Source organism: Vidua chalybeata, chromosome 24, assembly GCF_026979565.1.
Source record: "Vidua chalybeata isolate OUT-0048 chromosome 24, bVidCha1 merged haplotype, whole genome shotgun sequence".
Taxonomy (NCBI): domain Eukaryota; kingdom Metazoa; phylum Chordata; class Aves; order Passeriformes; family Viduidae; genus Vidua; species Vidua chalybeata.
The window spans coordinates 5,729,664-5,757,095 of NC_071553.1; the positions used below are offsets into that span (position 1 = coordinate 5,729,664).

General features: G+C 49.9%; 1 protein-coding gene and 1 long non-coding RNA gene across 5 annotated transcripts in view; both read left to right on the forward strand.

The window, feature by feature from the left end:
- LOC128799522 (uncharacterized) overlaps nucleotides 1-11,325 on the forward strand; it is a 29,575-nt gene extending 18,250 nt beyond the window's left edge. Inside the window, exons 1-5 of one of the 2 annotated variants that reach the window (XR_008434748.1) lie at nucleotides 868-1,097; nucleotides 2,121-2,256; nucleotides 8,818-8,999; nucleotides 9,544-9,635; nucleotides 11,075-11,325. This is a non-coding gene — a long non-coding RNA (uncharacterized LOC128799522). Of the gene's footprint in view, nucleotides 1-867; nucleotides 1,098-2,120; nucleotides 2,257-8,817; nucleotides 9,000-9,543; nucleotides 9,636-11,074 lie in introns of those variants that run through there. The other variant, XR_008434749.1, reaches the window with a different exon arrangement.
- Nucleotides 11,326-11,679: 354 nt separating this feature from the next.
- BRPF3 (bromodomain and PHD finger containing 3) lies at nucleotides 11,680-27,194 on the forward strand. Of its 3 annotated transcripts, none has more exons than XM_053963987.1 (12): nucleotides 11,680-12,197; nucleotides 15,200-16,605; nucleotides 17,517-17,673; nucleotides 18,324-18,455; nucleotides 20,360-20,488; nucleotides 20,833-21,145; nucleotides 22,218-22,481; nucleotides 22,637-23,117; nucleotides 24,176-24,273; nucleotides 24,887-24,984; nucleotides 25,913-26,067; nucleotides 26,356-27,194. In XM_053963987.1, the coding sequence occupies exons 2-12, from the start codon at nucleotides 15,218-15,220 to the stop codon at nucleotides 26,537-26,539; spliced, it is 3,399 nt and encodes a 1,132-aa protein (XP_053819962.1). In that variant the 5' UTR covers nucleotides 11,680-12,197; nucleotides 15,200-15,217; the 3' UTR covers nucleotides 26,540-27,194. The 3 variants fall into 3 exon arrangements, with proteins under 3 accessions (XP_053819962.1, XP_053819961.1, XP_053819960.1); XM_053963986.1 differs by lacking the exon at nucleotides 11,680-12,197 and adding an exon at nucleotides 12,298-12,379; XM_053963985.1 differs by lacking the exon at nucleotides 11,680-12,197 and adding an exon at nucleotides 13,899-14,371.
- Nucleotides 27,195-27,432: the final 238 nt, after the last annotated feature.

The following is a 27,432-nucleotide window of genomic DNA, read 5'->3' on the forward strand; positions in this document are numbered from 1 at the left end:
GGGGGCAGCTTGGGTCTGCGACACATCCTCAGTCCTTTGGATTTTTGGAGGTCTCCAGGCACTCAGGGCCAGAGGCACCTGGAGACAAAGATCAGCCTTTTTCCTGGGAAAGAAAAGTGGCCAGCCCGGGTTCCTGATGTCAGTTTGCAGGTGGTGTATGGCTTTGCCCTTTCACTAAAATTGTATTTTGCTGCAGCTTGGGTCTGGGATATGTGGACTGCCCCCTCCAAATGTCCCTCTTCCCTCTGCCCTGTTCTGCTCTGTCCCCATCTCCACCCCTCACCCCTACATGTACTTCCTGCCCACCCCTTCCCCAGTCTCTCTCCACCCTTCACCCCTCCCCATCCCGCCCCTGCCCCATCCCTCACTCCTCCCATCCCCCAGGTGTGACTCCCTGCAGCAGGACATGGGAGCCCGGACTCGTGGGGATAGTGCGGCCCTCGCAGCAGGACAACACCCAAAGGAAACAGGCAGGGACGGCGTCTGTGGGCTGCGCGGTGTCACAAAGGCACCTGGGGCTGAGGGGAGGGGGCTGGAGGGTGACACAGAACATGGGGCAGCTGAGAGGCAGAAGGGGTCTTTAGGAGTAAAAAGGGGGGCTCCAGGGTGGCAGAGAGACGCTGAGAGGCTGTGGTGGGAACCTGAGGGTGACACAAGGAGGCTGAGAGGCAGGGGCTGTCCTGAGGGACAAAGTGGGGGGTGCCTGAGGGTGACAGGTGAACCAGCCCTCACAGCACCCTTAACCTCACCCTTAAAACCACCCCTACAAGGGTGGAAAGTGCACGGTGGAGGTTAGGGGGCCACAGGACAGTGTCGGGGGACTTGGGGTGACACACAGGCATTGCGGGCTGAGGGGCAAAAAGGGGGGGACTTGACAGGTGGAGAGCTGACCCTGAGGGTTAGGGGTACAAAGGACAGGGCACGGGGTACCAGGAAGGGTTAGGGTACAGCAGCAGCCCTCACCCCAACCCTAAGCTCACCCTAAACACACCCCTAGAACACCAGTGTTCCTCAACAGCAGCTGCAGGCAGTGACCCTAATGCTGGGACAGCCCCAGAACCCTCCCAGCAGCTGCAGGCAGTGACCCTAATGAAAAGGTAGGGATGATGTTTGCTGGCTAGAGAGTGACTGGTAGAGGTTGGGGACTGAGCACTTTTTTAGGGGTTTTTTTAGGGCTTTTGAAAGATATTTTAGGGTTTTTTTCACAGGAGCTTTTTAGGAATTTTCTGTGACTATTTAGGATACTTTTAGGGCTTTTTTAGGGCTTTTAAAAGATTTTTTTTAGGGTATTTTCATGGCTTTCTTACTACTAATTAGAATTTTTATGGGTTTTTTTTTGGGTGTTCTTGGGGCTTTTTTAGGTCTATTGAGGGTATGTGGAGGACTCTTAGGACTAGGGTATTTTTGGGTCTTTTGAGGGAACTTTTAGGTTTTTTTAGGGTCTTATCAGGGCATTTTAAGTATTTTTGGGATATTTTTAGAGCTCTTTTAGGAATATTGAGGGATTTCTTAAAGGTTTTTTAGGGATATTTAGGTGTGTTTTAGGGTTTTTTTTAAAGTAGGGTATTTTTCTTGTATTTTAAGGGTATTCTGAGGCTATTTTTATGTTTTTGTGGGGATTTTAGGACATTTTGAAGATGAGGGGTTTTTAGGGAAATTTTCTGTTTTTTCATGGCACAGCACATAGAGGCTGAGGGGCATTGTGGGGGCTTGAGGGTGACAGAGGCTGGGAGCTGAGGGAGGCACAGGGAGAGGGGACAGTGGGTGACAGAGAGATGCTGAGGGGGGCAGGGGCAGCTGGAGCGTGACACGGAGAAGCTGGGGGCTGAGGGGCAAAGGAGAGGGATTAAGGGTGACGCACAGGAGCTGAGGGGCAGCTGAGAGGGGGCTTGAGGGGCAAAGGGGGGGCTCGAGGGTGACACACAGAGCCTGAGGGCTGGGGGGCAGAGGGAGAGGTTGAGGGGTAAAGGGCGAGGGCTTGAGGGCTGGACAGTGCAGTGGAGATCAGGGCTACAGGGTACAGCTTAGGAGGCAAGTTAGGGTACAGGAGCACCACCTCTCCCCCCAGCCCTAACCTCAGCCTAAGCAGCCCCCCTAACAAGAGCCTTTTCCCTTTTCAGCCCTGCCAGCAGCAGCACCACACAGCAACCCTAACAGCGAGAGCACACCGGAACGCTCCCGCTAGGACAAGGCAGTGACCCTCACACCAGGACAACGACAGAACCCTCAGAGGACAACAGGACCCCCTGGAGAAAGGTAGGGATGACATCTGTGGGCTAGAGAGCAACAGGAAGGGTTTGGAGGCTGAGCAGGTTTCCTTGAGTGTTTCTCCAGGACCATTAGGAATATTTAGGGGATTTTGGAAGGCTTGTTAGGACTTGTCTGGGGTCTTTTAGGGCATTGTTACACCTTCCTAAGGGCTGTTTTAGAATTCCTTAGTCCATTTTAAGGGTCAGGATGAGGGTCAGACAGGCTGAAACACTGGAAATGCAGAGTATTACTGGAATGTAGTACAATGCTTTGGAAAGGTGCCAGTGGAGGGCACATCCTTGCTTGTTGGGATTTTTTGGAGGTGTCCGGCCACTTCAGGGGCCCAGGCCCCTGGAGGGAAAGATCAGCCTTTTCCCTTGGGAAAGAAAAGTGGCCAGCCCAGGTTCCTGATGTCAGTTTGTAGGGTTCCCTTGGGACTGTCAGGGCAGCACAGGTTTGAGTTGGGGGCAGCTTGGGTCTGCGACACATCCTCGATCGTTTGGATTTTTGGAGGTGTCCGGCCACTTCAGGGCCACAGGCCCCTGGAGACACAGACCGGTCCTTTTCCCTGGGAAAGAAAAGTGGCCAGCCCAGGTTCCTGATGTCAGTTTGTAGGGTTCCCTTGGGACTGTCAGGGCAGCAGAGGTTTGAGGTGGGGGCAGCTTGGGTCTGCGACACATCTTCAATCGTTTGGATTTTTGGAGGTGTCCGGCCACTTCAGGGCCACAGGCCCCTGGAGACTAAGACCAGTCCATTTCCCTGGGCAAGAAAAGTGGCCAGCCCAGGTTCCTGATGTCAGTTTGTAGGGTTCCCTTGGGACTGTCAGGGCAGCACAGGTTTGAGGTGGGGGCAGCTTGGGTCTGGGACACATCTTCGATCGTTTGGATTTTTGGAGGTGTCCGGCCACTTCAGGTCCACAGGCCCCTGGAGGCAAAGATCAGCCTTTTTCCTTGGGAAAGAAAAGTGGCCAGCCCAGGTTCCTGATGTCAGTTTGTAGGGTTCCCTTGGGACTGTCAGGGCAGCACAGGTTTGAGGTGGGGGCAGCTTGGGTCTGCGACACATCTTCGATCGTTTGGATTTTTGGAGGTGTCCGGCCAGTCAGGGTCACAGGCCCCTGGAGACACAGACCAGTCCTTTTCCCTGGGAAAGAAAAGTGGCCAGCCCAGGTTCCTGATGTCAGTTTGTAGGGTTCCCTTGGGACTGTCAGGGCAGCACAGGTTTGAGGTGGGGGCAGCTTGGGTCTGCGACACATCTTCGATCGTTTGGATTTTTGGAGGTGTCCGGCCACTTCAGGGCCACAGGCCCCTGGAGACAAAGACCGGTCCTTTTCTCTGGGAAAGAGAAGTGGCCAGCCCAGGTTCCTGATGTCAGTTGTAGGGTTCCCTTGGGACTGTCAGGGCAGCACAGGTTTGAGGTGGGGGCAGCTTGGGTCTGCGACACATCTTCGATCGTTTGGATTTTTGGAGGTGTCCGGCCACTTCAGGGCCACAGGCCCCTGGAGACAAAGACCGGTCCTTTTCCCAGGGAAAGAAAAGTGGCCAGCCCAGGTTCCTGATGTCAGTTTGTAGGGTTCCCTTGGGACTGTCAGGGCAGCACAGGTTTGAGGTGGGGGCAGCTTGGGTCTGCGACACATCTTCGATCGTTTGGATTTTTGGAGGTGTCCGGCCACTTCAGGGCCACAGGCCCCTGGAGACAAAGACCGGTCCTTTTCCCTGGGAAAGAAAAGTGGCCAGCCCAGGTTCCTGATGTCAGTTTGTAGGGTTCCCTTGGGACTGTCAGGGCAGCAGAGGTTTGAGGTGGGGGCAGCTTGGGTCTGCGACACATCTTCGATCGTTTGGATTTTTGGAGGTGTCCGGCCACTCAGGGCCACTGGTCCCTGGAGACAAAGATCTGCCATTTTCCGTGGGAAAGAAAAGTGGCCAGCCCAGGTTCCTGATGTCAGTTTGTAGGGTTCCCTTGGGACTGTCAGGGCAGCACAGGTTTGAGGTGGGGGCAGCTTGGGTCTGCGACACATCCTCGATCGTTTGGATTTCTGGAGGTGTCCGGCCAGTCAGGGTCACAGGCCCCTGGAGGCAAAGATCAGCCTTTTTCCCTGGGAAAGAAAAGGGGCCAGCCCAGGTTCCTGATGTCAGTTTGTAGGGTTCCCTTGGGACTGTCAGGGCAGCAGAGGTTTGAGGTGGGGGCAGCTTGGGTCTGCGACACATCTTCGATCGTTTGGATTTTTGGAGGTGTCCGGCCACTTCAGGGCCCAGGCCCCTGGAGGCAAAGATCAGCCTTTTTCCTTGGGAAAGAAAAGTGGCCAGCCCAGGTTCCTGATGTCAGTTTGTAGGGTTCCCTTGGGACTGTCAGGGCAGCACAGGTTTGAGGTGAGGGCAGCTTGGGTCTGCGACACATCTTCGATCGTTTGGATTTTTGGAGGTGTCCGGCCACTTCAGGGCCACAGGCCCCTGGAGACAAAGATCAGCCTTTTTCCCTGGGAAAGAAAAGGGGCCAGCCCAGGTTCCTGATGTCAGTTTGTAGGGTTCCCTTGGGACTGTCAGGGCAGCACAGGTTTGAGGTGGGGGCAGCTTGGGTCTGCGACACATCTTCGATCCTTTGGATTTTTGGAGGTGTCCGGCCACTTCAGGGCCACAGGCCCCTGGAGACACAGACCGGTCCTTTTTCCTTGGGAAAGAAAAGTGGCCAGCCCAGGTTCCTGATGTCAGTTTGTAGGGTTCCCTTGGGACTGTCAGGGCAGCACAGGTTTGAGGTGGGGGCAGCTTGGGTCTGCGACACATCCTCGATCGTTTGGATTTTTGGAGGTGTCCGGCCAGTCAGGGCCACTGGTCCCTGGAGGCAAAGATCAACCTTTTTCCCTGGGAAAGAAAAGTGGCCAGCCCAGGTTCCTGATGTCAGTTTGTAGGGTTCCCTTGGGACTGTCAGGGCAGCAGAGGTTTGAGGTGGGGGCAGCTTGGGTCTGCGACACATCTTCGATCGTTTGGATTTTTGGAGGTGTCCGGCCACTTCAGGGCCACAGGCCCCTGAAGACAAAGACCAGTCCTTTTTCCCTGGGAAAGAAAAGTGGCCAGCCCAGGTTCCTGATGTCAGTTTGTAGGGTTCCCTTGGGACTGTCAGGGCAGCACAGGTTTGAGCTGGGGGCAGCTTGGGTCTGCGACACATCTTCGATCGTTTGGATTTTTGGAGGTGTCCGGCCACTTCAGGGCCACAGGCCCCTGGAGACAAAGATCAGCCTTTTTCCCTGGGAAAGAAAAGTGGCCAGCCCAGGTTCCTGATGTCAGTTTGTAGGGTTCCCTTGGGACTGTCAGGGCAGCAGAGGTTTGATGTGGGGGCAGCTTGGGTCTGCGACACATCCTCGATCGTTTGGATTTTTGGAGGTGTCTGGCCACTCAGGGCCACAGGCCCCCGGAGACACAGACCGGTCCTTTTACCTTGGGAAAGAAAAGTGGCCAGCCAAGGTTCCTGATGTCAGTTTGTAGGGTTCCCTTGGGACTGTCAGGGCAGCACAGGTTTGAGGTGGGGGCAGCTTGGGTCTGCAACACATCCTCGATCGTTTGGATTTTTGGAGGTGTCCGGCCACTTCAGGGCCACAGGCCCCTGGAGACAAAGACCGGTCCTTTTCCCTGGGAAAGAAAAGTGGCTAGCCCAGGTTCCTGATGTCAGTTTGTAGGGTTCCCTTGGGACTGTCAGGGCAGCACAGGTTTGAGGTGGGGCAGCTTGGGTCTGCGACACATCCTCGATCGTTTGGATTTTTGGAGGTGTCCGGCCACTTCAGGGCCACAGGCCCCTGGAGGCAAAGATCAGCCTTTTTCCTTGGGAAAGAAAAGTGGCCAGCCCAGGTTTCTGATGTCAGTTTGTAGGGTTCCCATTTGTATACATCGTTTCCATGTGTTTTGCTGGAGTCTAAATAAAAAAAAATATTCAATAAATTTGAATCAACCCTAATAATGATGCCCCCCGCTCCCTCCCCTTCCCCCTTTGGCTCCTGTGTTTTTTTGGTGTGGTTTAGTAATTTTTTTTTTCCCCACTGTATTTCTTCCTTTGCTTCTTCTCTTAGTTTTCTTTCTGTCACGTCAGTTCTGTCCGTCCCTAACTTTGTTTCTGTTTCTCACTGTTTCTAACTCTCTCTCTCTCTGCTTCTCTATTTCCCTGTATGTCTTTTCTTCTGTTTCTCTCTTTCACTATTTCTAACTATTTATTTTTCTCTCTAGTTGATGCTTTTACTCTTTATTTCTTTTTCTCTCCAGCTTCTCTTCTTTTTTTTCTCTATTGTTTGTCCTCTTTTTCACTCTCACCCTCTTTCTTTTTCACCGTAACCCTTCTCATTTTTTACTCTTTGCCATTCTTTTCCTATTTCTTTTGGTCTCTTAAGTGGTCTCTTAAGTGGTCTCTTAAGTGCTCTCTTAAGTGGTCTCTTAAGTGGTCTCTTAAGTGGTCTCTTAAGTGCTCTCTTAAGTGGGCTCTTAAGTGGTCTCTTAAGTGGGCTCTTAAGTGGGCTCTTAAGTGGGCTCTTAAGTCTGTCTTTTTCTTTCTTTCCATCTTTTCATTTCTAACTTTGTTTCCCTTTCTAGCTTTCAAAAAGCAGCAGTAGAAACTTTCAGGCTCCCTGGGAGTAAAATAAAAAACAAACTTTAAATAATTATTAAAAAAAAAAAGAATTTACTCCCCGGGAGCCTGAAACTTTCTACTGCTGCACCGGACATAGAGTTTTTCTTCTTTTTAATATATACCTATACAACCCCTAATTAGTGCTCCACCTGGCACATTACAATACCCACTACCCACATCACCCCCACCATGTAGACACCGCCATCTTGCTCCCCATCATGTGACCCAATGGGCGCCACCATCTTGCTCCCTGTCACATGACCACACGGATGCCGCCATTTTGTAGAGCTAAGGAGCTGCATTCAGGGTTAGGCAGCAGGGGTTAGGGTTGCAGTTCGGGTTGGGTTAGGGTTGCGGTTAGGGGTTGGGGTTAGGGGTTAGGGCTAGGGTCAGTTTGTAGGGTTCCCTTGGGACTGTCAGGGCAGCACAGGTTTGAGGTTGGGGCAGCTTGGGTCTGCGACACATCTTCGATCGTTTGGATTTTTGGAGGTGTCTGGCCACTTCAGGGCCACAGGACCCTGGAGACAAAGACCGGTCCTTTTCCCTGGGAAAGAAAAGTGGCCAGCCCAGGTTCCTGATGTCAGTTTGTAGGGTTCCCTTGGGACTGTCAGGGCAGCACAGGTTTGAGGTGGGGGCAGCTTGGGTCTGCGACACATCCTCGATCGTTTGGATTTTTGGAGGTGTCCGGCCAGTCAGGGCCACAGGCCCCTGGAGACAAAGACCGGTCCTTTTTCCTTGGGAAAGAAAAGTGGCCAGCCCAGGTTCCTAATGTCAGTTTGTAGGGTTCCCTTGGGACTGTCAGGGCAGCACAGGTTTGAGGTGGGGGCAGCTTGGGTCTGCGACACATCCTCGATCGTTTGGATTTTTGGAGGTGTCCGGCCACTTCACAGCCACAGGCCCCTGGAGACAAACACCGGTCCTTTTCCCTGGGAAAGAAAAGTGGCAAGGGAACCCTACAAACTGACATCAGGAACCTGGGCTGGCCACTTTTCTTTCCCAAGGAAAAAGGCTGATCTTTGCCTCCAGGGACCAGTGGCCCTGAGTGGCCGGACACCTCCAAAAATCCAAACCACTGACACATAATTCATGGACATTCCTTTCATTACAAGTATAGTTTACATATTTAAAAACAGAAACCCAAGTGATAATCCCTCAGCCATTAAGTGGTCCAAAATTCCATAAATCAGGCCAGCCAAAAATAGATTTGCTGTTTGTATTAAGTTTTTATGATATAAATTCACACAGGTATGTTTATGGAATTTTTGTGCCTGTCTCAGATAAGTTACAGATGTCTAACTTGGAATACTATTTACTTGCTATTCTTACATTCATTTCTGACTTCCAAGCATCTTTTTTTAATTTGGAAAATAAAGCCTTCAGAAACAATCTTTCTCTATAAGTTTATTTTGACAGTTAATTAGGTCTGAGAAGTTGCAACTTTATGGAGCCTATTTGTTAGGTACTTGCACATGTAAGTGGGAAAGAAAAAGCAGATTAAGGAATAATTATTTTATTTTCTTAAGAGATGCCAGAGAATCAGAGGATTTTTAAAGAGAGATAATAGTAGCTGTGTTTTGGATACCACCTAGAAACCTTTCAGTGCATAATTTTGAAAATTTCCACAGCCACTTAGCAAAAAATACTTATTTTATCCTGTAGGAAAAATACAGATTATCTGGTTTTATATTTAACATTTTCACATTCTAGGTAGCAGACTAAACAAATAATGTTCATGTTTTAAATATGTGACAATGGGAAAGAGGAAAAACAGAAGATTATAAACACGACTGAGAACTCTAATGAGATTCTGTACAAAGGATGGTAATACCTTTTCATATTCCCATGTCTTGCTGTTGCCTGAGCAACCAGGGAAAGCGTTCCTAATCCTCTGCATTTTTCCTGTATCATGGGTCAGCAGAGTGTTGGCTGGAAACGTGATTATGGCTGTTTTTCTTTTCACAGCTAAAAGAAACAAGACGTGAAAGACTGAATGAAGACCAGAATAGCCCCTGGTAATTTGTTTTACCCCCAAAAGGATGGACACTCGCTGCACTAATTGCACTTATCATGGAATCATTCAGGTTGGAAAAGGTCATTAAAGATCATCGAATCCAAATCTACACTGAAAACGTCACAGTTTCCAGGTGAATGTGGTTTAGGGGATGTTTTGCCTGATTTCTCTTTACAAGGCCATTTTCTGAGCAGATGAGCTTACACAGCTTTTAATGATGATGTTCAGCTGGTGCTGGCTCACAGCTGATTCAGTCAGCTCTCCTTTTTTGTTGGCATGCACTCCATTAAATAATACTGAAGGGTTAGTATATTTGCAACCCTCATTGATTTGCTGTTACATGAAAGTGAGTTAATTTCTTCTAGCCAAGTTTGGCTGGAAAAACAAAAATTCTCCTGCCATAAACCATCATTTCAGATCTGTCTTCAGAACACTTCAACTGAAAAAAAGTGTTTTAAAATTAGAGAACATTGGAGATTAAAAAAATATGGACCACTGAGGAGGTAGTGCTGGGTGCTTGTGTGACTTCTCTGATGTTAGTGAGGCTGAAGAGGGTTATAAATATATGTATAAAATTCCAGTGAAAATACATGGCAACTGAGGCTTATCACTTTTGAGATATCAGATTTTAACTTTTAATGCACAAGGGACCTGTTTAGCAATTGCTCTAATTTCAGCAATTCTGAAGAAAACAGCAGCAGAACAAACAGCCAAAAAGAGATACAAACACAAGTCAGTTTTGAGGCTTCATAAATCAACAAAGAAAAAGGTCAGCTCTCAATTTTAAATGATACTTCTCTTCCCTTTTTAAGTATGTGTTATATGCTTGAATAAACATGGAGAAAATTGTAATATGAATGAAGGTGCCCAACTCTGTTTGAGGTGTCTTGTCTGCTGCTTTCATTTGAAGCAACTAATTTTGCACTTGCACCCTTTAAAAACTGGGACAGCAAATAAATTGAATTAAGCTGTGCCTCTGGGATTTGAGAGAAGTTCAGAACGTTTTTTGAAATAACACATTAGTTCCACAGCTTTGATATAAAATGAAATGATGTATAACTTGTTTTGATGTTGTAACACATGGCCCTCAGTCATCAGAGATGTCTGGACATCTCTGTGCACAAGTCATCCCACTGTTCTTAATAGGGAACCTAATATAATTATAATAAGCTAATTCAGTGCAAATTTAAGAGTATAAAGTTTCAAAACTGAGGTAAAAAATTAGAGTTTGCAAAAGTTGGTCATATTAAAAAAAAAAAATCAAGTAAAACCCAGTTAATATTCCCACATAAAGAAGGAAAACCACAGAATGGCCTGGGCTGGAAGGGACTTAACATCTGTTTGCAGTGTCCTGCTGTGGGACACCTTTCACTAGAGCAGGTTGCTCCATCCAACCTAGCCTTGAACAATTCCAGGAATGTGGCAGCCACAGCTTCCCTGGACAACCTGTTCCAGTGCCTCACCAGCATCACAGAGAATTTTTTCCTGTTACTCAATCTAAACCTCTCTTAGTTTGAAACCTTTCCCCCTTGCCCTGTCCCTACATGCTCTTGGAAAAAGTCTCTCTTCATCCTTACTGTAGGCTCCTTTCAGGTACTGAAGGGCTGCAGTTAGGTAACCCCAAAGCTTCTCTTTTCCAGGCTGAACAAACCCAGCTCTCTCAGCCTTTGAAGTCGCTCATCAATTACTGAAATTATTTTATTTACTGTTTAACCAGGAAGCAAATGCAGCCATAGGTTGTTTTAGGGTTTGTTTTATCCTTCATGGCTAGGACCATACTGTTATACAGCTGTTCTTTGTGAGATCCTTTGTAAATCAGTGAGAGTGTTGGGTAGTATTGGGTCTTTATTTCTAAATCCTTGAAATGTTCTTTTTCATGAAAAAAAAAAAAAAGTTTTTTATTTATTTTCAAGTTTTGATATGTAAATAGTAGATCTGTAAAAAAGTATACGCCATATATACACAGTATATACTTCAAAGGGATATGTAAAGACTTTTCAGCAGTAAGGCACATCTTTCTCTTTGCTTTTAAAGCTGCAACAAACTGGTGCAACCTGAGTACTTTGCAAAACAGACTGTCACATACTAGCTGCTCTCAGATTCCACGGTTAACATACGTTAAGAGACAAAAGATCTCCAGTTGGACTGTAAATGAGGGAAAACAACATTCTTTGCTTCCTTCTAAAACAGTTAATTCTATAAATTCAGATGGTGATATTATGCAATACTCTGCGCAGAGTGGGAGGTGGAACGCACATATGTTCAAGTATGTGGCATGCTCTATAAAAAGTAAGTGTGGGAGCCTCTGCAATTCCTATCTCAATTCTTATCTCAGTTGCTAACTTCCTTGTTCAATCTCCTCAGTCCCTCTCTCTCTAGTCCCTCCAGCCTGTCACACCTCTGCATGTGAAAAGGCCTTCTGGACCTGAAATAAAATAAATACAGGTTCTTGCTATTTACATCGTTTGTTTGATGTTGCTTGTAGACTAACTGGGGCAGGCAAAGGTTCTCTGGGAGTGTAGCCGGGGTGGACTCTGGCACCCGATCATGCTTCAGGGTGTTTCCTGGGACCCCATGCCTCCTGAAAAAAAAAAAGTGGGCTGCAAAATGAAGACACCCCAAACGAGCCTGGGACAAAAACCCCACCTCATCTCCCGTGGCCTGACGGCTCCCGGCTGTGAGGTACCGGCCTGGGATGGGCCCGCACATCTGTACCCGAGCTCCCAAACCCAACCCCGCGGATGATGTGAGCAGGGGCAGCCCGCTCCGGCCTCCGGGAGGCCGCGGCTGCCCGGTGCTGCCTTGTCAGCCGCGGAGGGGGACACGGCCAGCAGCGACCCCCGCCTCAGCCACGAGGGCAGCGCGGAGGGACCCCCCCGCCCTCCCGTCACCACCAGCCCCCGGGGGCCTCCCGCTCGGCGCGGCCCGGGTGTGGGAAGGCACCGGGGAGGGGCGGGCGGTGCCTGCCCGCGGGGGGAGCGGAGCGCGGAGCCCCCTCCCCCGCCTGGCCGCTGGCTGCCGCCTCTCCCCGCCGCTCGGCCGGCCCGCGCCGCCACCGCCGCCTCCATCTTGAGCGTGTGTCCCCTGTTCCCCCCCCCCCCCCCCGCCTCCACAGCACCGAGAGCGTCGGGGGCGCTGGAGCCCCGGGGGGGAGCGGGGGGGAGGTGAGGGTGGTGGGGGGCGAAGCGGCACCGGGGCCGGAGCGGCAGCGGCGGGAGCAGCGGCGGCAGCAGCGGCGGCGGCGGCAATGAGGAGGCGGCGCTGAGGAGGCGGCAGTAGCCGGAGCGGACGGAGCCGACATCTTGTGCCCTCCCCTCCCGCCGCCGGCTGGGTGAGCCCGTCCGCCCCAGGGGGGAGGGGAGGGGGAGGCGGAGAGAATTAAAAAAAAAAAAAAAAAAAAAAAAAGAGAGGGAAAAAAAAAAATAAAAAGAGAAACAAAAACAAAAATTTCCCCCAAAAGGAGGCGGCGGCAACGGTGGAGAAGCCGCGGCAGCGGCGCGCCGAGCCGGCCAGGTAAAGCTCTGCGCGGGAGGCCGCGACACCCTTCCTTCAGGGGTCTCTCCTCCCTCACACACCCCCGCGCCGGGGTCGCGGGAAGGTGACCGGGCGGGCGGGAAGGAGCTGGGGGAGGCCGGTGCGCCGCAGCCTGCGGGCCTCTCCCGCGTCCTTGCTCCGACTCGGTGCGGCGAGAGCGGCCCGCGGTCCCTCGCCGAGGAGGGGGCAGCGGCGGAGAGCACCCGGGGACGGGGAACGGGCAGCGCCGTGTCAGCCGGGCCCCCCCATTGCCGCCATCTTGGCCCCCCCCTCTTCGCGGCGCGGCGGGGGCGCCGCCCACCTTCTCCCACGCGATTGGTCCAGGCGGGGCCGAGCGCACCCGCCGTTAGCCCCGCAGAGCCTCGCGTTGCTATTGGTGCTGGCGCTGTGATGGACGGCGGCGGCAGCCAATGGCCTTGCAGCGCTGCTGCGCTCGCGCTGCGCGGCCCCGCCCGCTGCCTGTCTCGGGAGGCTGTGGCGGTTCCGCGGGGAGGCGCGGCCGCGCGCTGGGCCCGGGCCGCGGCTCGGTCCCGCCGGGGTTCACCGCCTTCTCCTTCCCCCCCCCCCCGGGACGGTTTCATTTCTGTCCGAGTCCCTGCTGTGTTTTGGCTCAGATCGCTGGCTGCTACTGGAGTTGAGCCCTCGGTGCGCGGGGTAGCTCCTGAGGGGAGCTCCCGCCAGTGCCTGACAGCTGAGGGCATGTCGCCGTTCCCTCAGTTGCTGCTGAGATCTGACACCGCTCATGGCGCACCCCATCTGTTGCTGAGCCCTGACTTTATACCTGAAACTTCATCCATGGCCCGTCTCGTACTCTCCCTATTGCAGAGGGAGGGCCTCTCTCGAGGCCCGTGCATCTCCGTCAGCTTGACTTGGTTACAGCAGTATCAGGGCATTGATAAAGATCGAGATCTCTGCATGTGCCAAGGCAAACAGCTCTGTGACATCTGTTGGACACCAACACATTTCATTGTAGGCATCAATGTCAGTGTGAGGGGCATAAACCCTTGGCAGGTGTGTGAGGGGACCATGGGCAAGCACAGGCATGGCAGGAGCAGGAAGGGACATTGTCAAGGGCAGCCAGAGTTTGCTGGTGTTTTGGTTGGCAAAAGGTGCAGAGGGGGCTGCAGCTGTTTCAGGTTGTTTCTTTCCTCTGGCATCCATTGATTTTATCTTACAGATGTGTTTTTTAAATAGCACCTGGAATTTGCTCCTTTCTGGAATAAGCTTGGACTTCTTGTAGGTCCTGGTCCTGTGAGATGCTGCTTGCTGTGGCACACAATTAAGAGTTTCTGGAGCTATGTCCTTCATGGAGCACAAATATTGCATTGGCTGAGTACAAATTGTGGGTTTGTGGTGTGTTTCCTTGTCTGTGGGTCCCAGAGAAAGGAACTGAATGTGTGGATTGCTTTAAATAAGGGTGAGGTGCTGGTTCAGGCCTCTGCATAGCAACAGATAAACTCTGGGCTGGCTTATCTTCTCACAGAGAATTTACATTTGCTTTCCTTTGTCTCCTTTCTGACTTCTTTCAGCCTCAGCTTGTTTATTCCCATAAGTCATGTTCCCATCCTTGACTCTGCCCTTCTCTCTTGCATTACTCACTTGGCTTCCTCTCTGCTTTTCCTCTTTGCCAGCTCCCTCCTTCGCCCTGCGATCTCCGAGCTGCTGCCACCATGTCTGAATCCTCCCCCAGACCATCTCCCCAGGCTTCTCCTCTGCTCCCCTCTGACAGGCACCTCCTTAATGTCAGCAGCCGACTCTCAGCTAATTATCTGGCTTGCTGATTAGCAGTGTGCGCGGGCAGAGCTGGCTGGGGCTTTTTGATAAGGCTCTGAGCAAATGCCATTTCACGGCTCCTGGTGCTGGGAGCTGTCTTGCTGCTTTCCTGCTTGTAGCCCTGTGGACTCTCCATAGCCAGGTGGCTCAGGTGGATGAATGGGAATTGTGGCTCCAGAGGGGCTAACGCCAGAGCTCGTAAGTCCATTGGGATCCATGCTGCTTGTCGCCTTTTTATCCCTCTTTGCTTCCTCGTGGAAGAGCAGAAGGGAGTCACATCTGGTCTCTGCTGCATTGCTCAGTTCATCCTCTGGTTCTGTTTGTGACCCTTAACAGAAGGAAAAGCAAAACTGAAGGATGGTTTTTCGTTATGGGACTTTTTTGCATCTGCAGTGTCAGAATGGAAGGATCGGTGGTGTCAGCCCTCAACTGTGAAACCTGGAGGAGCTCCCTCCTGGACTGAGGGAGAACCATTAGTTTTCTCATCTGGAGCTGACAAAAAAAAATTAAATTGGAAACTGCATTCATAAGACCTGAATAGTGCATTCCTTTTTACCTGGAAAACAACCAGCACATTTGGGGATATAAATGAAAAGTCACAGGCAAAAGAGCAGAGGAGAATTTGTTGGTTTGTGTGAGCTTAATATGTGAATGGTGCAAGAAGATGTGAACAATGTTGTTTGAATTTCAGGGGATCTGAATGGTTTGCTGATCTGGTCAGCAGACTGTTTGTATATTGTGCTGTCAAATTATTTTGAGTTTTTCTCACTGGTCGTGTGGTGGAATGTACATCTGAGGTGCAAATAGAGGAGGTTGGAGGGTGCTGTGCTCTGATACACATTGCAAGAAATGGCTGATATATCAAATACCTGCCTGTATCTAAGGTGTAAAGACTCAGGGAGCCTGAAATTGCTGGAATCTGTGGTAGAAATTCACTCTATTGCAGCACTGAGCGAGTTTTTCAGTCTGTGCTGCCTCTTGCTTGTCTCCTTGTCTTACCCTGTCCTCTGTCCTCTTGTGTCCCAGGGTCTCTGGACCACAGGGATGAGGAAGCCTCGGAGGAGGTGCCGGCAGCACTTGGAGGGGAGGCGTTCTCCCTCGCCCTACAGCCTCAAGTGCTCGCCCACCCGCGAGACGCTGACCTACGCGCAGGCCCAGCGCATCGTGGAGGTGGACATCGACGGGCGGCTCCATCGCATCAGCATCTACGACCCCCTGAAGCTCATCACCGAGGACGAGCTGACAGCCCAGGACATCACCGAGTGCAACAGCAACAAGGAGAACAGTGAGCAGCCCCTCTTCACTTCCAAATCTAAGAAAACACCTTCCAGAGGCAAGAAGAAGGAGTCCTGCTCCAAGCACACGCCAGGGATATCTTTGCACTTGCCCCAGCCCAAGTTCCGTGTGGTGGACTCCTTCAGCCAGCCAGATGCTCCTCCCCTCCCTGCTGCCTACTACCGGTACATTGAAAAGCCTCCCGAGGACCTCGACGGAGAAGTGGAGTATGACATGGATGAGGAGGATCTGGCATGGCTGGAGATGGTCAACGAGAAGAGAAGGGCTGATGGTTATGGGACAGTTTCTGCTGACACTTTTGAGCTGCTGGTGGATCGGTTGGAAAAGGAGTCGTACCTTGAGAGCCGGAACAACGGGGCTCAGCAGTCCCTCATCGATGAGGATGCCTTCTGCTGTGTCTGCATGGACGATGAGTGTCACAACAGCAATGTCATCCTGTTCTGTGACATTTGCAATCTGGCCGTGCACCAGGAGTGTTACGGTGTGCCCTACATCCCTGAGGGGCAGTGGCTTTGCCGCTGCTGTTTACAGTCCCCTTCTCGCCCTGTGGATTGTGTCCTTTGCCCAAACAAAGGGGGAGCCTTCAAGCAGACCAGCGATGGCCGCTGGGCTCACGTGGTCTGTGCCATCTGGATCCCAGAGGTCTGCTTTGCAAACACTGTGTTCCTGGAGCCCATCGAAGGGATCAATAACATCCCTCCAGCTCGGTGGAAGCTCACATGCTGTATCTGCAAGCAGAAGGGCATGGGAGCTGCTATCCAGTGCCACAAGGTGAACTGTTACACTGCCTTCCACGTCACCTGTGCACAGAGAGCCGGTCTCTTCATGAAGATTGAGCCCATGAGGGAGACCAGCATCAACGGCACGACGTTCACCGTGCGCAAGACTGCCTACTGTGAGAGCCACTCCCCGCCTGGCACGGTGAGAAGAGGGTGTCCAGCTGCTGGTGGTGATTGGCAGGAGGTCACTGTGAAGGAGGAGGAGGAAGAGGAGGAAGCCAATTCTGGCCCTCCCAAAGGGTCTGTGAAGAAGAACCAAGTGAAATTGAAACAAAAGATCAAAAAGGAGCCTGGTGACGTGACCAAAGGGCGTTCGTCCATGCCCGTGGTGACCGTTGCACAAATTCCCTCTTACAGGTGCGTGCTGCAGGCTTAGGGAAGGAGTTGGACAGCTGTAGCTGAACAGGGTCTGTTTTAAGGACTCAGTCTCTCTCATTGTTGACCTTGGTAACACTGAATCTTCAGTCAAGGCTTTAGCAATAACTGTTTTCAGAGTGCTCTGCAGCGTAACTTGTGGCTGGGTTTCTTCTGAGTGTCACTGTGGTTTTCTGGCTTTGCTGAGCAGCCATCCCAAGCTGTTGTGTAATGCAGACTCTTAGGTGGTCCCAAATGGCAAACACCCATCTGCCATGAAGGCATTTTTAAAATACTTGAGGCATTACAGGTTGGTAGGCAGGTAGGGGTCATCCCACTATTAAAATTTTTGAGATCTCATTCCATAGTTTCTTAATTCCTCCTTTTATTACAGAGCATGTCAAACCCGACAGTGTTGCAAGCAGCTTTGACTTTGGCTGTATTTTTGTATTTTTCTCCCAGCTCTCCCTCATGCAGAACTAGGTAGTGCTGAATTTTTGTTTGGTGCCTTAGGAGGTGTGTTGATGTGTCTATTTTAACAGATAGGCTGATAAGGCACCATGTGTAAGATAAGAATGGTAAGCAAAGGTTAAAATAGGTGATCTGTTATTCTTGTACTCCTGTCAAATTAATTTCCCAGGCTCCAGATTAATAACATTAAACTTAAATGGCCCCTGGAAGGTTCTTGACATGGGAAGTAGTTTTGAAATTAAGGCTTGGAGCTGAATTGATGATTTCATACTTCGTGCTGTGGCCAGTGCTTGGTGGGACCCTCCAGTACGAAAAGGGGGCACATCTGTCTGCGTGTGGGGAGATCCCAGATTGTCCCAGTTTGTGTGTACTTCAGAGTGAACAAAAGCTTCATCAGGAGACCCTAGGGTCTGCAAAGCCATGACACTCTGTGCTTCCTTCAGGCTGAACAAGATCTGCAGTGGGCTCTCCCTGCAGAGGAAGAACCAGTTCATGCAGAGGCTGCACAACTACTGGCTGCTGAAGCGGCAGGCGAGGAACGGCGTGCCCCTGATCCGGCGGCTGCACTCGCACCTGCAGTCCCAGAGGAACGCCGAGCAGGTACCCGCTGCTGCCCGGCTCAGCTCACGGGGCACGACTCACAGCTTGGCTTCCAGCAGGAGATGAGCTTTACACATGGCTGGGGAGGGGAGCGAGGGTGAAAAGATCAGTTTTAAGTCTCTCTCGATCTCCTCTTGGTGTGCTCATGCCTGAAGAACTGAGTTAGTGTATTAGTGGGATATCCATGATGCCACTAAAGTTGGTGTTGGTGAGACAGCAGGTAGGAGCTTTTCCCCTGAGTCTTCTGATTATGCAAAAAAAAGCTCTTTTCTCCCCTGTCTTTGGTTGCCTTCCCTTTAGACTGTAAATGCTTTGGACTGCTGCTCCAATGCACAGGAAAATTTCCAGCCTCTGTAGTAAACTTGGATCTAAAAGCAGGGAGGGTGTAAATGAGCACACACTGAAGTGTGTTCCCAGGGTGAAGCTGCAGGACAATTTGGGGTAATTTCACAGATGAGGTAAAATCTAGAAAAGCTGATGTTCTCTCTGTTAGACAGCTAAATGTTGGAGGAAGGAGGGGACGTGGTCTGAACAAGAGACAAGGCAGTAAGAGGAAGACTCTGAGAGCAACTCCCAGAGGATTCCTAGAAAAAGAAGGAAACACAGGAAGCCTGTGGTGTTTTTTATCTTACCCCACTCATATTTTGCAGAAGGAGCAGGATGAGAAGACGAGTGCAGTGAAGGAGGAGCTGAAGTACTGGCAGAAGCTCCGGCATGACTTGGAGCGGGCTCGGCTGCTCATCGAGCTCATCCGAAAGAGGGAAAAGCTCAAAAGGGAGCAGGTAGGGAGTTCTGGCCGTCCAGTTCCTGCTCTTAACTTCAGTCCCATGCAAGCTCTCTGTGCTGCAGGAGGAGCATAACAATTTTTCTTGTACCTTTTCCTCTTTTGACATGTTCTGACTGTTGGGTGTGCAGAGACACCTGTCCCTGTGCCAGTCACACGTTTGCACTGTGCAGCCTCTGCCCCCAGAACCAGGGCTGGGCTGCAGAGTGCTGACAAGATGTATTTGCATCATTAATAGTGGATTTGATTCCTGACCTACAGAACCCCTTCTATTTCTGGGCATGAACCAAGTGTTTTGCAGAGTAGAAGTTAGGTCTCTTTCATGATTATTTCAGGAGTTTGGTAACACCTTCTCCAGAGAGAAGTCTAAATGACAATTTACCTCTTAATTTCTAAAGCTAAAAATTCCTGTGGTTTGTCCTCTAAGGACATTTTTAGAAGAAAAAATTTAAGATGGAGACCATTTACTAATTTTCCAGTTTCTCCTTTGACCTATGTGCACATCTCCAAATTTTACTAGTTGCTTCCAATGCTTGCCAGCCTAGCCTGTCTTTGCTATCCTTATTTTGTTGGTTGCTGCACCCACAGCTGTGCTCTCTGGCTAGTCTATCCTCCAGGACAGCTCCAGAAAAGGCTCTCTTGCACACAGTGAGCCTCTGCACATTCTCAGGCCTTGCTTGGGTACTTCCAGGCTGTCTGCAGGGAGAGGGAAAGCAGCATCCTCTGTGATCACAGCTCCTCTGAGAGCAATTTTTTCCATGGCCAGAAACTACCCACAGCTTTTCTGGAGTCCTTTTGATGGTTCATTTGCTTCATTGTCCTTGATTTACATTTACAGTGCCTCAGCCCTCATTGCTGTGTGAACATATTTTAAGTAGGAGGATAAAAAACCAAAAATCATTCTTGGGCTTTGTTTGCTTTTGATATCTTGATGTAACCCTATCACAGCTGGCTAAATCCATAAAAGCTTATAGAAACTGTGGTGTGCTTTTTAAAAGGATAAAATACCACAGGAAAGTGGTATCTAGTTGGGCTCTATCCCAGCCCAGCTTTTAGGTGAGTGCAGAAGGATGCTCCAGAATCGTGCATCTCTGTTTGGCTTTTTTCCTGTTTTGGGGGAAAAGTGTGGTCTTTGTCTATATTCAGTCTCTCATTGATGCAGTCTTGTTGCTGAGCACACCAAATGCAGTTTGCTTTGTGTAAACAGACTTGCTTACCTTTGTTTCTGAAGTGTTGATTTAATGACATAACGAGTGATTATAAGATCAAAGAAATGAAGATGTTAAAGGACAAATAAATACTTTTATCCTGTTCTTTGAATAGATTTTCCATGCAGGAGATTTTCAGTGCTACAACTTGTTTGTTTGAAATCAAACGGTATTAGAGACTTCCTAAGGGATAGAAGGAGCTATATTAGGAATTTGCAGACATCTAACCACTGTTGTTTGGTTTCTGCCTTGAAGTCTGAGAGCTTATGTCTTAAACTTTGTTTTTGCTCTCTAGTCCAATTATGGATGTTGTTTTTTGTATAAATGCCTGCATACTTTTAATTTTTATATAATGTTGCTAATTGGCATAATAACAATATCTTGAGGCAGGGAGTTCTCCAGGATAATTTACCAGGCATGCAAAGCCTGTTTTCGTTTTTAATTGTGGTATCCTTTAACTTCCTGGGGTTTCCTATTGTTTTGACTTTGTGAGATTGAATAAACAGGAGTTCCCCATGTCATAGGATTGGACTGGGCAATGCACATGGAGAGTGCAAGGTGTTTGCCAGAAGTTCTACAACAGTGCTGGCCTGAGGTTTCCACCACTGAGTAAAGCTGGGAGGATGATTCAGAGGAATCTGGAGGGAGACACCACTCACAGATCCTGTCCTCATGGCTGTGTTCCCATTGCCAGGTGAAGGTGCAGCAGGCTGCCATGGAACTGCAGCTGACCCCTTTCAATGTCCTGCTCCGCACAACCCTGGACCTGCTGCAGGAGAAGGATGCTGCCCAGATCTTCACAGAGCCTGTTAACCTGAACGAGGCAAGTCTCTTTCCTAGAGGTGCTTAGTGGGTTGTAGATGAGATATTGCTGGGCAGAAGCAAAAACCACCTCGTCCCAAGCTGCTGGTGGACTAAAAACTATCTCAAAAAGGACTCATAATATGTCCAGGACAAAAAAAGGGCATTTTTTTCTGAAAGTTTAGCACATCTTGGATGAGTAATATTTTGCAGAGCCAGGGTGTGTCTGCCTTGCCTGGGTGACACAGAAATGAACATCTGTTGCTGCCCCTTGCCAGTGGAAAGGGCATTAAGAGTGCTTGTGATGGGTGCGCTCTGGTTGGCTAGTAAATGGTTTTTGTAATTGTACAGGTTTTATATGTTTAGGTTCCAGATTACCTGGAATTCATTTCCAACCCAATGGATTTTTCCACCATGAGGCGGAAGCTGGAGTCCCACCTGTACCGAACCTTGGATGAGTTTGAGGAAGACTTTAACCTTATAGTTGCCAACTGCATGAGGTATAATGCTAAAGACACGATTTTCCACCGAGCAGCTGTCCGGCTCCGGGACCTCGGGGGAGCGATTTTGCGTCACGCGCGGCGCCAGGCCGACAGCATCGGCTTTGACACTGGCGTGGGGATTCACCTGCCTGAGTCGCCCAAGCCCCACGACTTTTACCGCTTTTCTTGGGAGGATGGTGAGTAATGAGTAGTGTTTTTTTTCCCCTCAGGCAGATCATAGCTTTAGTTCTGAGCATGTCGTTCAGCCTGCATGGAAATTGTGGCCATTCTGCATAGGAGAATTTTCCTATCCATCTGTTTACCTAGGCACATATAGAACTCCTCTAGACCCCCAGAGAGTGGGATTTCAGGTGAGCTGGGCACTCTGAGCTAGGTGCAGCTTAGCTCCAGCTCTCCTAGTGCATGTTTGTGTTGGCAGAGCCTTGTAAACAGCCCGTGCTCTTTGATTTGTGCCAGGAATGTTGTACAAACTCACTAATTTAAAGGGCATTGCAGACTTGGGTCTGGGATTTTTTGCTGCGAGGAAAGCTCATCTATTTCATTGTTAACTGGGAAAATGTACAGCAGCTGGGTTAGATGGAGCACTGAGGGCTGAAAGGGGGTGATGAGGGGTGAAGGTACTGGGACCTTAGCAATCCTTCTAGCTGAGACTTTCCATTCCCAACACAACCCTATCCATTCCCGCGGCCCTCTTGAGATGCAGCACCAAAGCATTGGTTGAGTAACTTGGTTAAACTTAGTACAGCCATCAAGCACACAGAGCTTGCAGTGTGCCATCTGGTTCCTAAATGTTGAAGTCCTCTTGGGTGCAGATGGACAGTCATTATGAAATTTGTGTAGGTGTTCAGCTGTCTGTCCTGCTCCAGCGGATGCCAGCCCTCCAGCAGAGCCAGAGGAATGAAAATATGTTACGTTTTGGCCGCTTATGTTTGTGGTCTGATTTTGTCATTTAATCTGACAATGAAATTGGTTTCTGACAAGGGCCTAGACCACAGGCTGTTCTGTGTGGGGTGCAGATGTGTCTTTTCACTGTTGCCTCTGGGGCAGTAACAGGAACTGAGGGATGGTCAAGTTGAATCAACTGCTTTTTATCCAAAGAAGGAAGTCCAAGCTCCAAAGTTATTTCCCCGGGCTAAAGCGATTCATTCATGGAAAACATCAAAGGGAATGAGGCCTGGCACTGGCCCCAGATGCTTCTCCAAGAAGCCTTACTCCTTCCCTTCACTGTTCCCTTCTCTTGTGCTGCAGTGGATAACATCCTGGTCCCGGAGAACCGGGCTCACCTGTCGCTGGAGGCGCAACTGAAGGAGCTGCTGGAGAAGCTGGACACGGTGAGCACCATGCGCTCCAGCGGCGCCCGGACGCGGCGCATCCGGCTCCTGCGGCGCGAGATCAACTCCATCCGCCACAAACTGGCCCAGCAGCAGAGCAAGGCCCTGCCCAACGGGGACACTGTGCCACGGGAGGGGCTGGAGACAACATCCAGGGAAGGGGATGAGGAAGGGGAGAAAGGTGAGCAGCAGGATTTTGATTCCAGGTCTCTAGTGCTCGTCAGCAGTCAAAGCCTGCTGTTTCTCCTGTGACCTTAGTGAAAGATGGGAATGGCTGTTGGTGGTTTTGGGAATGACTCTTGCTAAAATGTTCAAGCAGATTCTTTATTCCTTTAGCAGATGGTGCCAAGCTCGCGTACCCTCCGACCCTGGAGCCCACAGGACCCGCACCCACCCTCTCAGAGCTGGACTCTCTGCAGGACCCTCCAACGCTCAAACCCATCAGTGAAAGCAGGTCCCTGAACCAGCTGCAGAGGAGGATGGTGTCAGACAGGGAGCTCTTCGACAAGAAGGCTCTGCAGCAGGAGAGCCAGGCTTTCCAACGCCTGCTGTCGTCCAACAACGGCCTCAACGGCCTGGCCCTGCCCCCTGCAGACAGCCCTGCCAGCCCCGCCCTCAGCAGCGTGGGCCGGCGGACTTCGGTCCTTTTTAAAAAAGCCAAGAACGGTGTGAAGCTGCAGAGGGGTCTGGAGTGCTCCCTGGAGAACGGGGAGGAGCACAGGCAGGGCGGGCAGCACTCACCCTCCTGCCCCGACGGGGAGCGGCAGGCGCGGAAACGCTCTGCCCTGGGCACTGGGCTGGTGTTGGAAGCCTGCAGGTAAGTGGCCCAGGCAGAACTGTTCCCTGAAACACCTTCTGTGTCTGGATTAATCTCTCTGATTCTGTTCTTAGTTCCAAACCCAGCCCAGACTGTTACTTACTTGTGTGTTGACTCTAAAACACAAAAAGCTGCTGAGTTTTCATCCTGTCCTCTTAAGCTGCAGGTCCCAAAAGCAGTGCTTGATTTTTCAAGCAAGTGGGTGTGTGTTACACTGCTCTTTCTCAGTGTATGCACATCCTCTCTGCTGATGCAGTTCTTGGGAGCCAAAACTTGGAAAAACTTGAATTCAAATTTTCAGTTCAGCACTGCAGGAAATGCTGAACTTTTACCACCTACTAAACAGCTGGTTTCTTCCTCTCAGAAGTTTAAGAGCAGAACTGGGCACTTCAAACATGACTGAACAGAGTTAAAGCAAGCACCTGACATCTTCTGATGTCTCGTGGATAACTTGTGCAATTATTCTATCCAGGAGCAGCTCTGTTTGCTACTTTTTTTCCAGTCTTTCTTTTCCAGCACCAAAATCACTCACAATAGGTTGCTTATTAGAAAACTGTAAAAGAAACAAGAGTTACAATGTGTGAAAAAATATGATTGCTTGAGGTGGAGGTAGTCCATTTTCTGAAATGTCTGTAGTAAGGGGGTGAAAGGATGTTCAGGATATGGGCTGACAAAGTCCAGTTTCATACTGGAGTTTCACCGGAGAGCTGCTGTGTCATCTCTGGAGCCTATACACAACTGGTGTAGCCCATGCAAGCTCCAGGCATCATTTCATCAGCTCTCAGGTGTGAAGTCTTCACTGGGTTTCTTCCTCATGTTTAGAGCTGGGCTTCTGTGAGGCCTTTTCATGGCTCATGGCAAAGCTGGGATGATGTCCAGTGTGCTTTCACCAGAAGAGATCAGATTTTGCACAAGTATTCAGTGTTCTTTTCATGTCAGTGTTGCACCAGTGCTGTAATTTTTCAGGATTTTCACCCAGTTTGGGGAATCCATTGTCTTTGTTGTCCAGGATAATCTGTTTTCTCCTAATGCCCTACTTTTCCACATCTTCCTGACAGTGGTCTGATGCCTCCCAAGCGGAGCCGAGGGAAGCCGGCTCTTTCTCGGGTGCCCCTCTTGGAGGGTGTGAATGGAGACTCTGATTTCAGTGGCTCAGGTGAGAATTGCTGCCCAGCACCTCCTGCTCTGGACCCACCTGAAGCAGGGGGAGCACATCTCAAAGCATGCCAGGAGCCAGTCCTGCACAAACTACCCAGGCTGGACCTGCCTGGGCACTGTTACCTGCTTTGTTACAGATTTAGGTTATTGCATATAGCATTTTCATTAATGAAGATTACTCTTTTTCCAGGACCAGGACTGGCTGATTTCATATCTATGACCAAATCCATTGTGGGGCCATTTGATTTCAGTGACTCAGTCTGATTAACATTTCTGATTAACATGAAGAGTTCATGTGAAGCCACATGACCCATGATTTAGGAGACTGTGGCTTTATCTTAGTGCTGAACCTGACTGTACTGACAGAGCACAAAGAAGACTGGAGTTTGGTACATGCTGAATTTTATCATAAACACCCAGTTCATGTAGATACAAACAAGTGATTATCCTTTTTGTCTTGTTAGTGTGCTTTTAAGTACTGCAGTTGTTCATCTGTTTTAGTTGATTGCTACTGAGATGAGGCCTGGGTGAGATGACAGTGTGGTTCCTTGTGTTTTCATGACCCTCTTGCTGGTACCAGCTCCTAAGCTCTGTCTCCTGCTGTCCCTTAGGCAGGCCTCTCCTGATGTCCTTTGAGAGCCAGGCTGAGCTGGAACCCCTGGAGCTGGTGTGGGCCAAGTGCCGTGGTTATCCCTCCTACCCTGCCTTGGTAAGTGCCCTGTGGCTCTCCCACAGCCTGACCTTGCAGCTCAGGTAGCCCAGAACACAGATCTGTTGTGCACTGTAACCAGACAGAAAAGGAAAACTTCCCCAAATAATGTAATATGTGCTTTTTGTTTCTCCTTTCCCCTTTGCAGAGTGAATTTTCCCCGTGCTCATTGTTTCAGAGCTTTGCAGAGGATTCATAAAACATTGGTCTCTCATTGTCAGGGGTAGGAGCTCTTTCACTCTCCTCTCCTCTGAGGAAAGTCATCAGTACTGTGGGGATGAGAAGACCTAAATTTTATAAATGCAGGCACTAGGTTCTGCTGCCTGCACATTTTCCTGTTTGGTGAGCACAGCTCCATCTGTAGGTGCCCAGCTGGCCTTGTCACGTCTACATCCTCTTGCAAAACTTGCATGTTTGATTTAAATATGAGCATATATGCATGTCCCTTGAATGTTACTTCTCACTGTTTATCTGCCTTTGGATATTTATCTGTTAATACCATCAAAAAGGGCAGATTCTGCTGGAAGTGTGACCCTCATCCATGCTCTTACTCCAAGTGGGAGCCCAGAAGAGAGAATATCCATGGATCTGCTGGCAATCCTGGCCAGCCAAAGCAGTTTTAACAGTTTAACAGTTTAACACCGAGTTTGTACTCAATTACACATTAGTGTAAATGCATTTACAGCCACACTGAACCACACACATCAATTTTTCAAGATGGGGTACCTGGCTTTAGGCTTCCCTCCCACAGGGGAAGCCTCAAGCTGAAATTTTTTTAGAAAGAGACACTGAAAACAAGCAATTTTGCTTACCCACTCAAAGTAGACTTAATTTGTCTAGCTTGGATACACTGAAAGAACAGGAAAAGAATGCATTCTGTTCATTGCTTGGAAGGATTTTGTGCTAAATGTCCTCCCCATGTCCCCAGATTATCGACCCCAAGATGCCGCGCGAGGGTTTGCTGCACAACGGAGTCCCCATCCCTGTGCCCCCCTTGGATGTCCTGAAGCTGGGGGAGCAGAGGCAGACAGAGGCAGGAGAAAAGCTCTTCCTTGTCCTTTTCTTTGACAACAAGAGGACCTGGTGAGTGTGTGCACACAGCTCCGTGGTGAGGGCGAGCGAGAAGATTTAACATAATCTTTGGGATGTGGGAGCACACAGGGATTATAATGTTGTTGGGGAATTTAAACATGCAGAGAGAAGTCTGTGCTCAGAAGGCATTTTGGCTGCAGGGACTTCTTCTATGTCAAATGCAGGGATTTAAACATTTGCACCATCGTTGAAGGGCACTGATGATGAATACATGCATTACGTGGGTGTAACTGCTCCTGGGGAGGAGGTGACAGGTCTGTGCACTCCTCTCTGCTGCAGGCAGTGGCTGCCACGGGACAAAGTCTTTCCCCTGGGCGTGGATGACACCGTGGACAAGCTGAAGATGATGGAGGGACGCAAAACCAGCATCCGCAAGTCGGTGCAGGTGGCCTACGACCGAGCCATGATCCACCTGAGCCGAGTGCAGGGGGACAACCCCTTCATGCCAGCCACCTACCTGTGAGGGGCTGCTGGGGCAGCCCTGCTGCTCCTCCACACTCCCTGCACTGCAGAGTGCAGCACCTCCAGCAGCTGTCAGCACGCCTCGGAGCACCCTGAAATGTTGCCAAAAAAACCCTTGTCCAGCTTCTTCCTGAATGTGTCTTGCTGAAGAGCTGGCAGGAGATGAAATGTAGTCTACAGGGAGTAAGGTAGGTAGGAAAAGCTGGCAGGTGACAGGAGCCAAGGTGAGTTGCTGCGGTGAGCAGAGCACACAGCACTTGGATGTTGGGACCTCATGCACCGTCCCCTGCCCCTGCCTCTCCTGGACTGCCAGGGTTTTGGGTCATCAGCCAGTCCCAGGTAATTCCTGAGAACCTGGCACCCCCAGGATTCCTTACAGAAATCCCAACTGGACTTTCTTGTGCCAAATTTACCCTAACCATCATTGGCCTTTCCATTTTTCTTTAAATGACATTGTCCTATCACATAAAAACTGCACAGAATCATAGCTGGGAGCTCTGATTGTGATTCTCCTGCCTAAGTCCATCGTGTTTTCATGTTTAGATTTCTCTCACTGCATTTAGAAAAGCTTGAGATTTTGGTAACCTTCCCCCCCTGCAGAGTTTCATGCACAGAGCTTTAAAGATGAAAATCAAATTACCTGATCTGTGTCTATATGTCTGTCTTAGAAATTGATTTTGTAGTTTCACATTTCAGTTCTGATTTCTGTGACTCTGCTTGTTGCAGTAACATTTCATATCATGACTTAGCACAGTACCTAAGAAAAGATAACTTCCTTTTATTAAGAAGTAATTTTGGAGGTGGCTGTTGAGCTGAAGTGGCTCTTCAGGCACTGAGGTTGATCAGGGTTGGAGGGAGATGCATCTTCTGTGTTGGTTTATGCACATTTGGTGT

Excerpts from the sequence above, each read along its gene's own strand:
- BRPF3 (XM_053963985.1), top strand. The coding sequence starts at position 14,333 with ATGGGAATTGTGGCTCCAGAGGGGCTAACGCCAGAGCTC. Across the intron at positions 17,674-18,323 it reads CCCAGAGGAACGCCGAGCAG|AAGGAGCAGGATGAGAAGAC; the intron begins GTACCCGCTGCT and ends CATATTTTGCAG. Across the intron at positions 18,456-20,359 it reads AAAAGCTCAAAAGGGAGCAG|GTGAAGGTGCAGCAGGCTGC; the intron begins GTAGGGAGTTCT and ends TCCCATTGCCAG.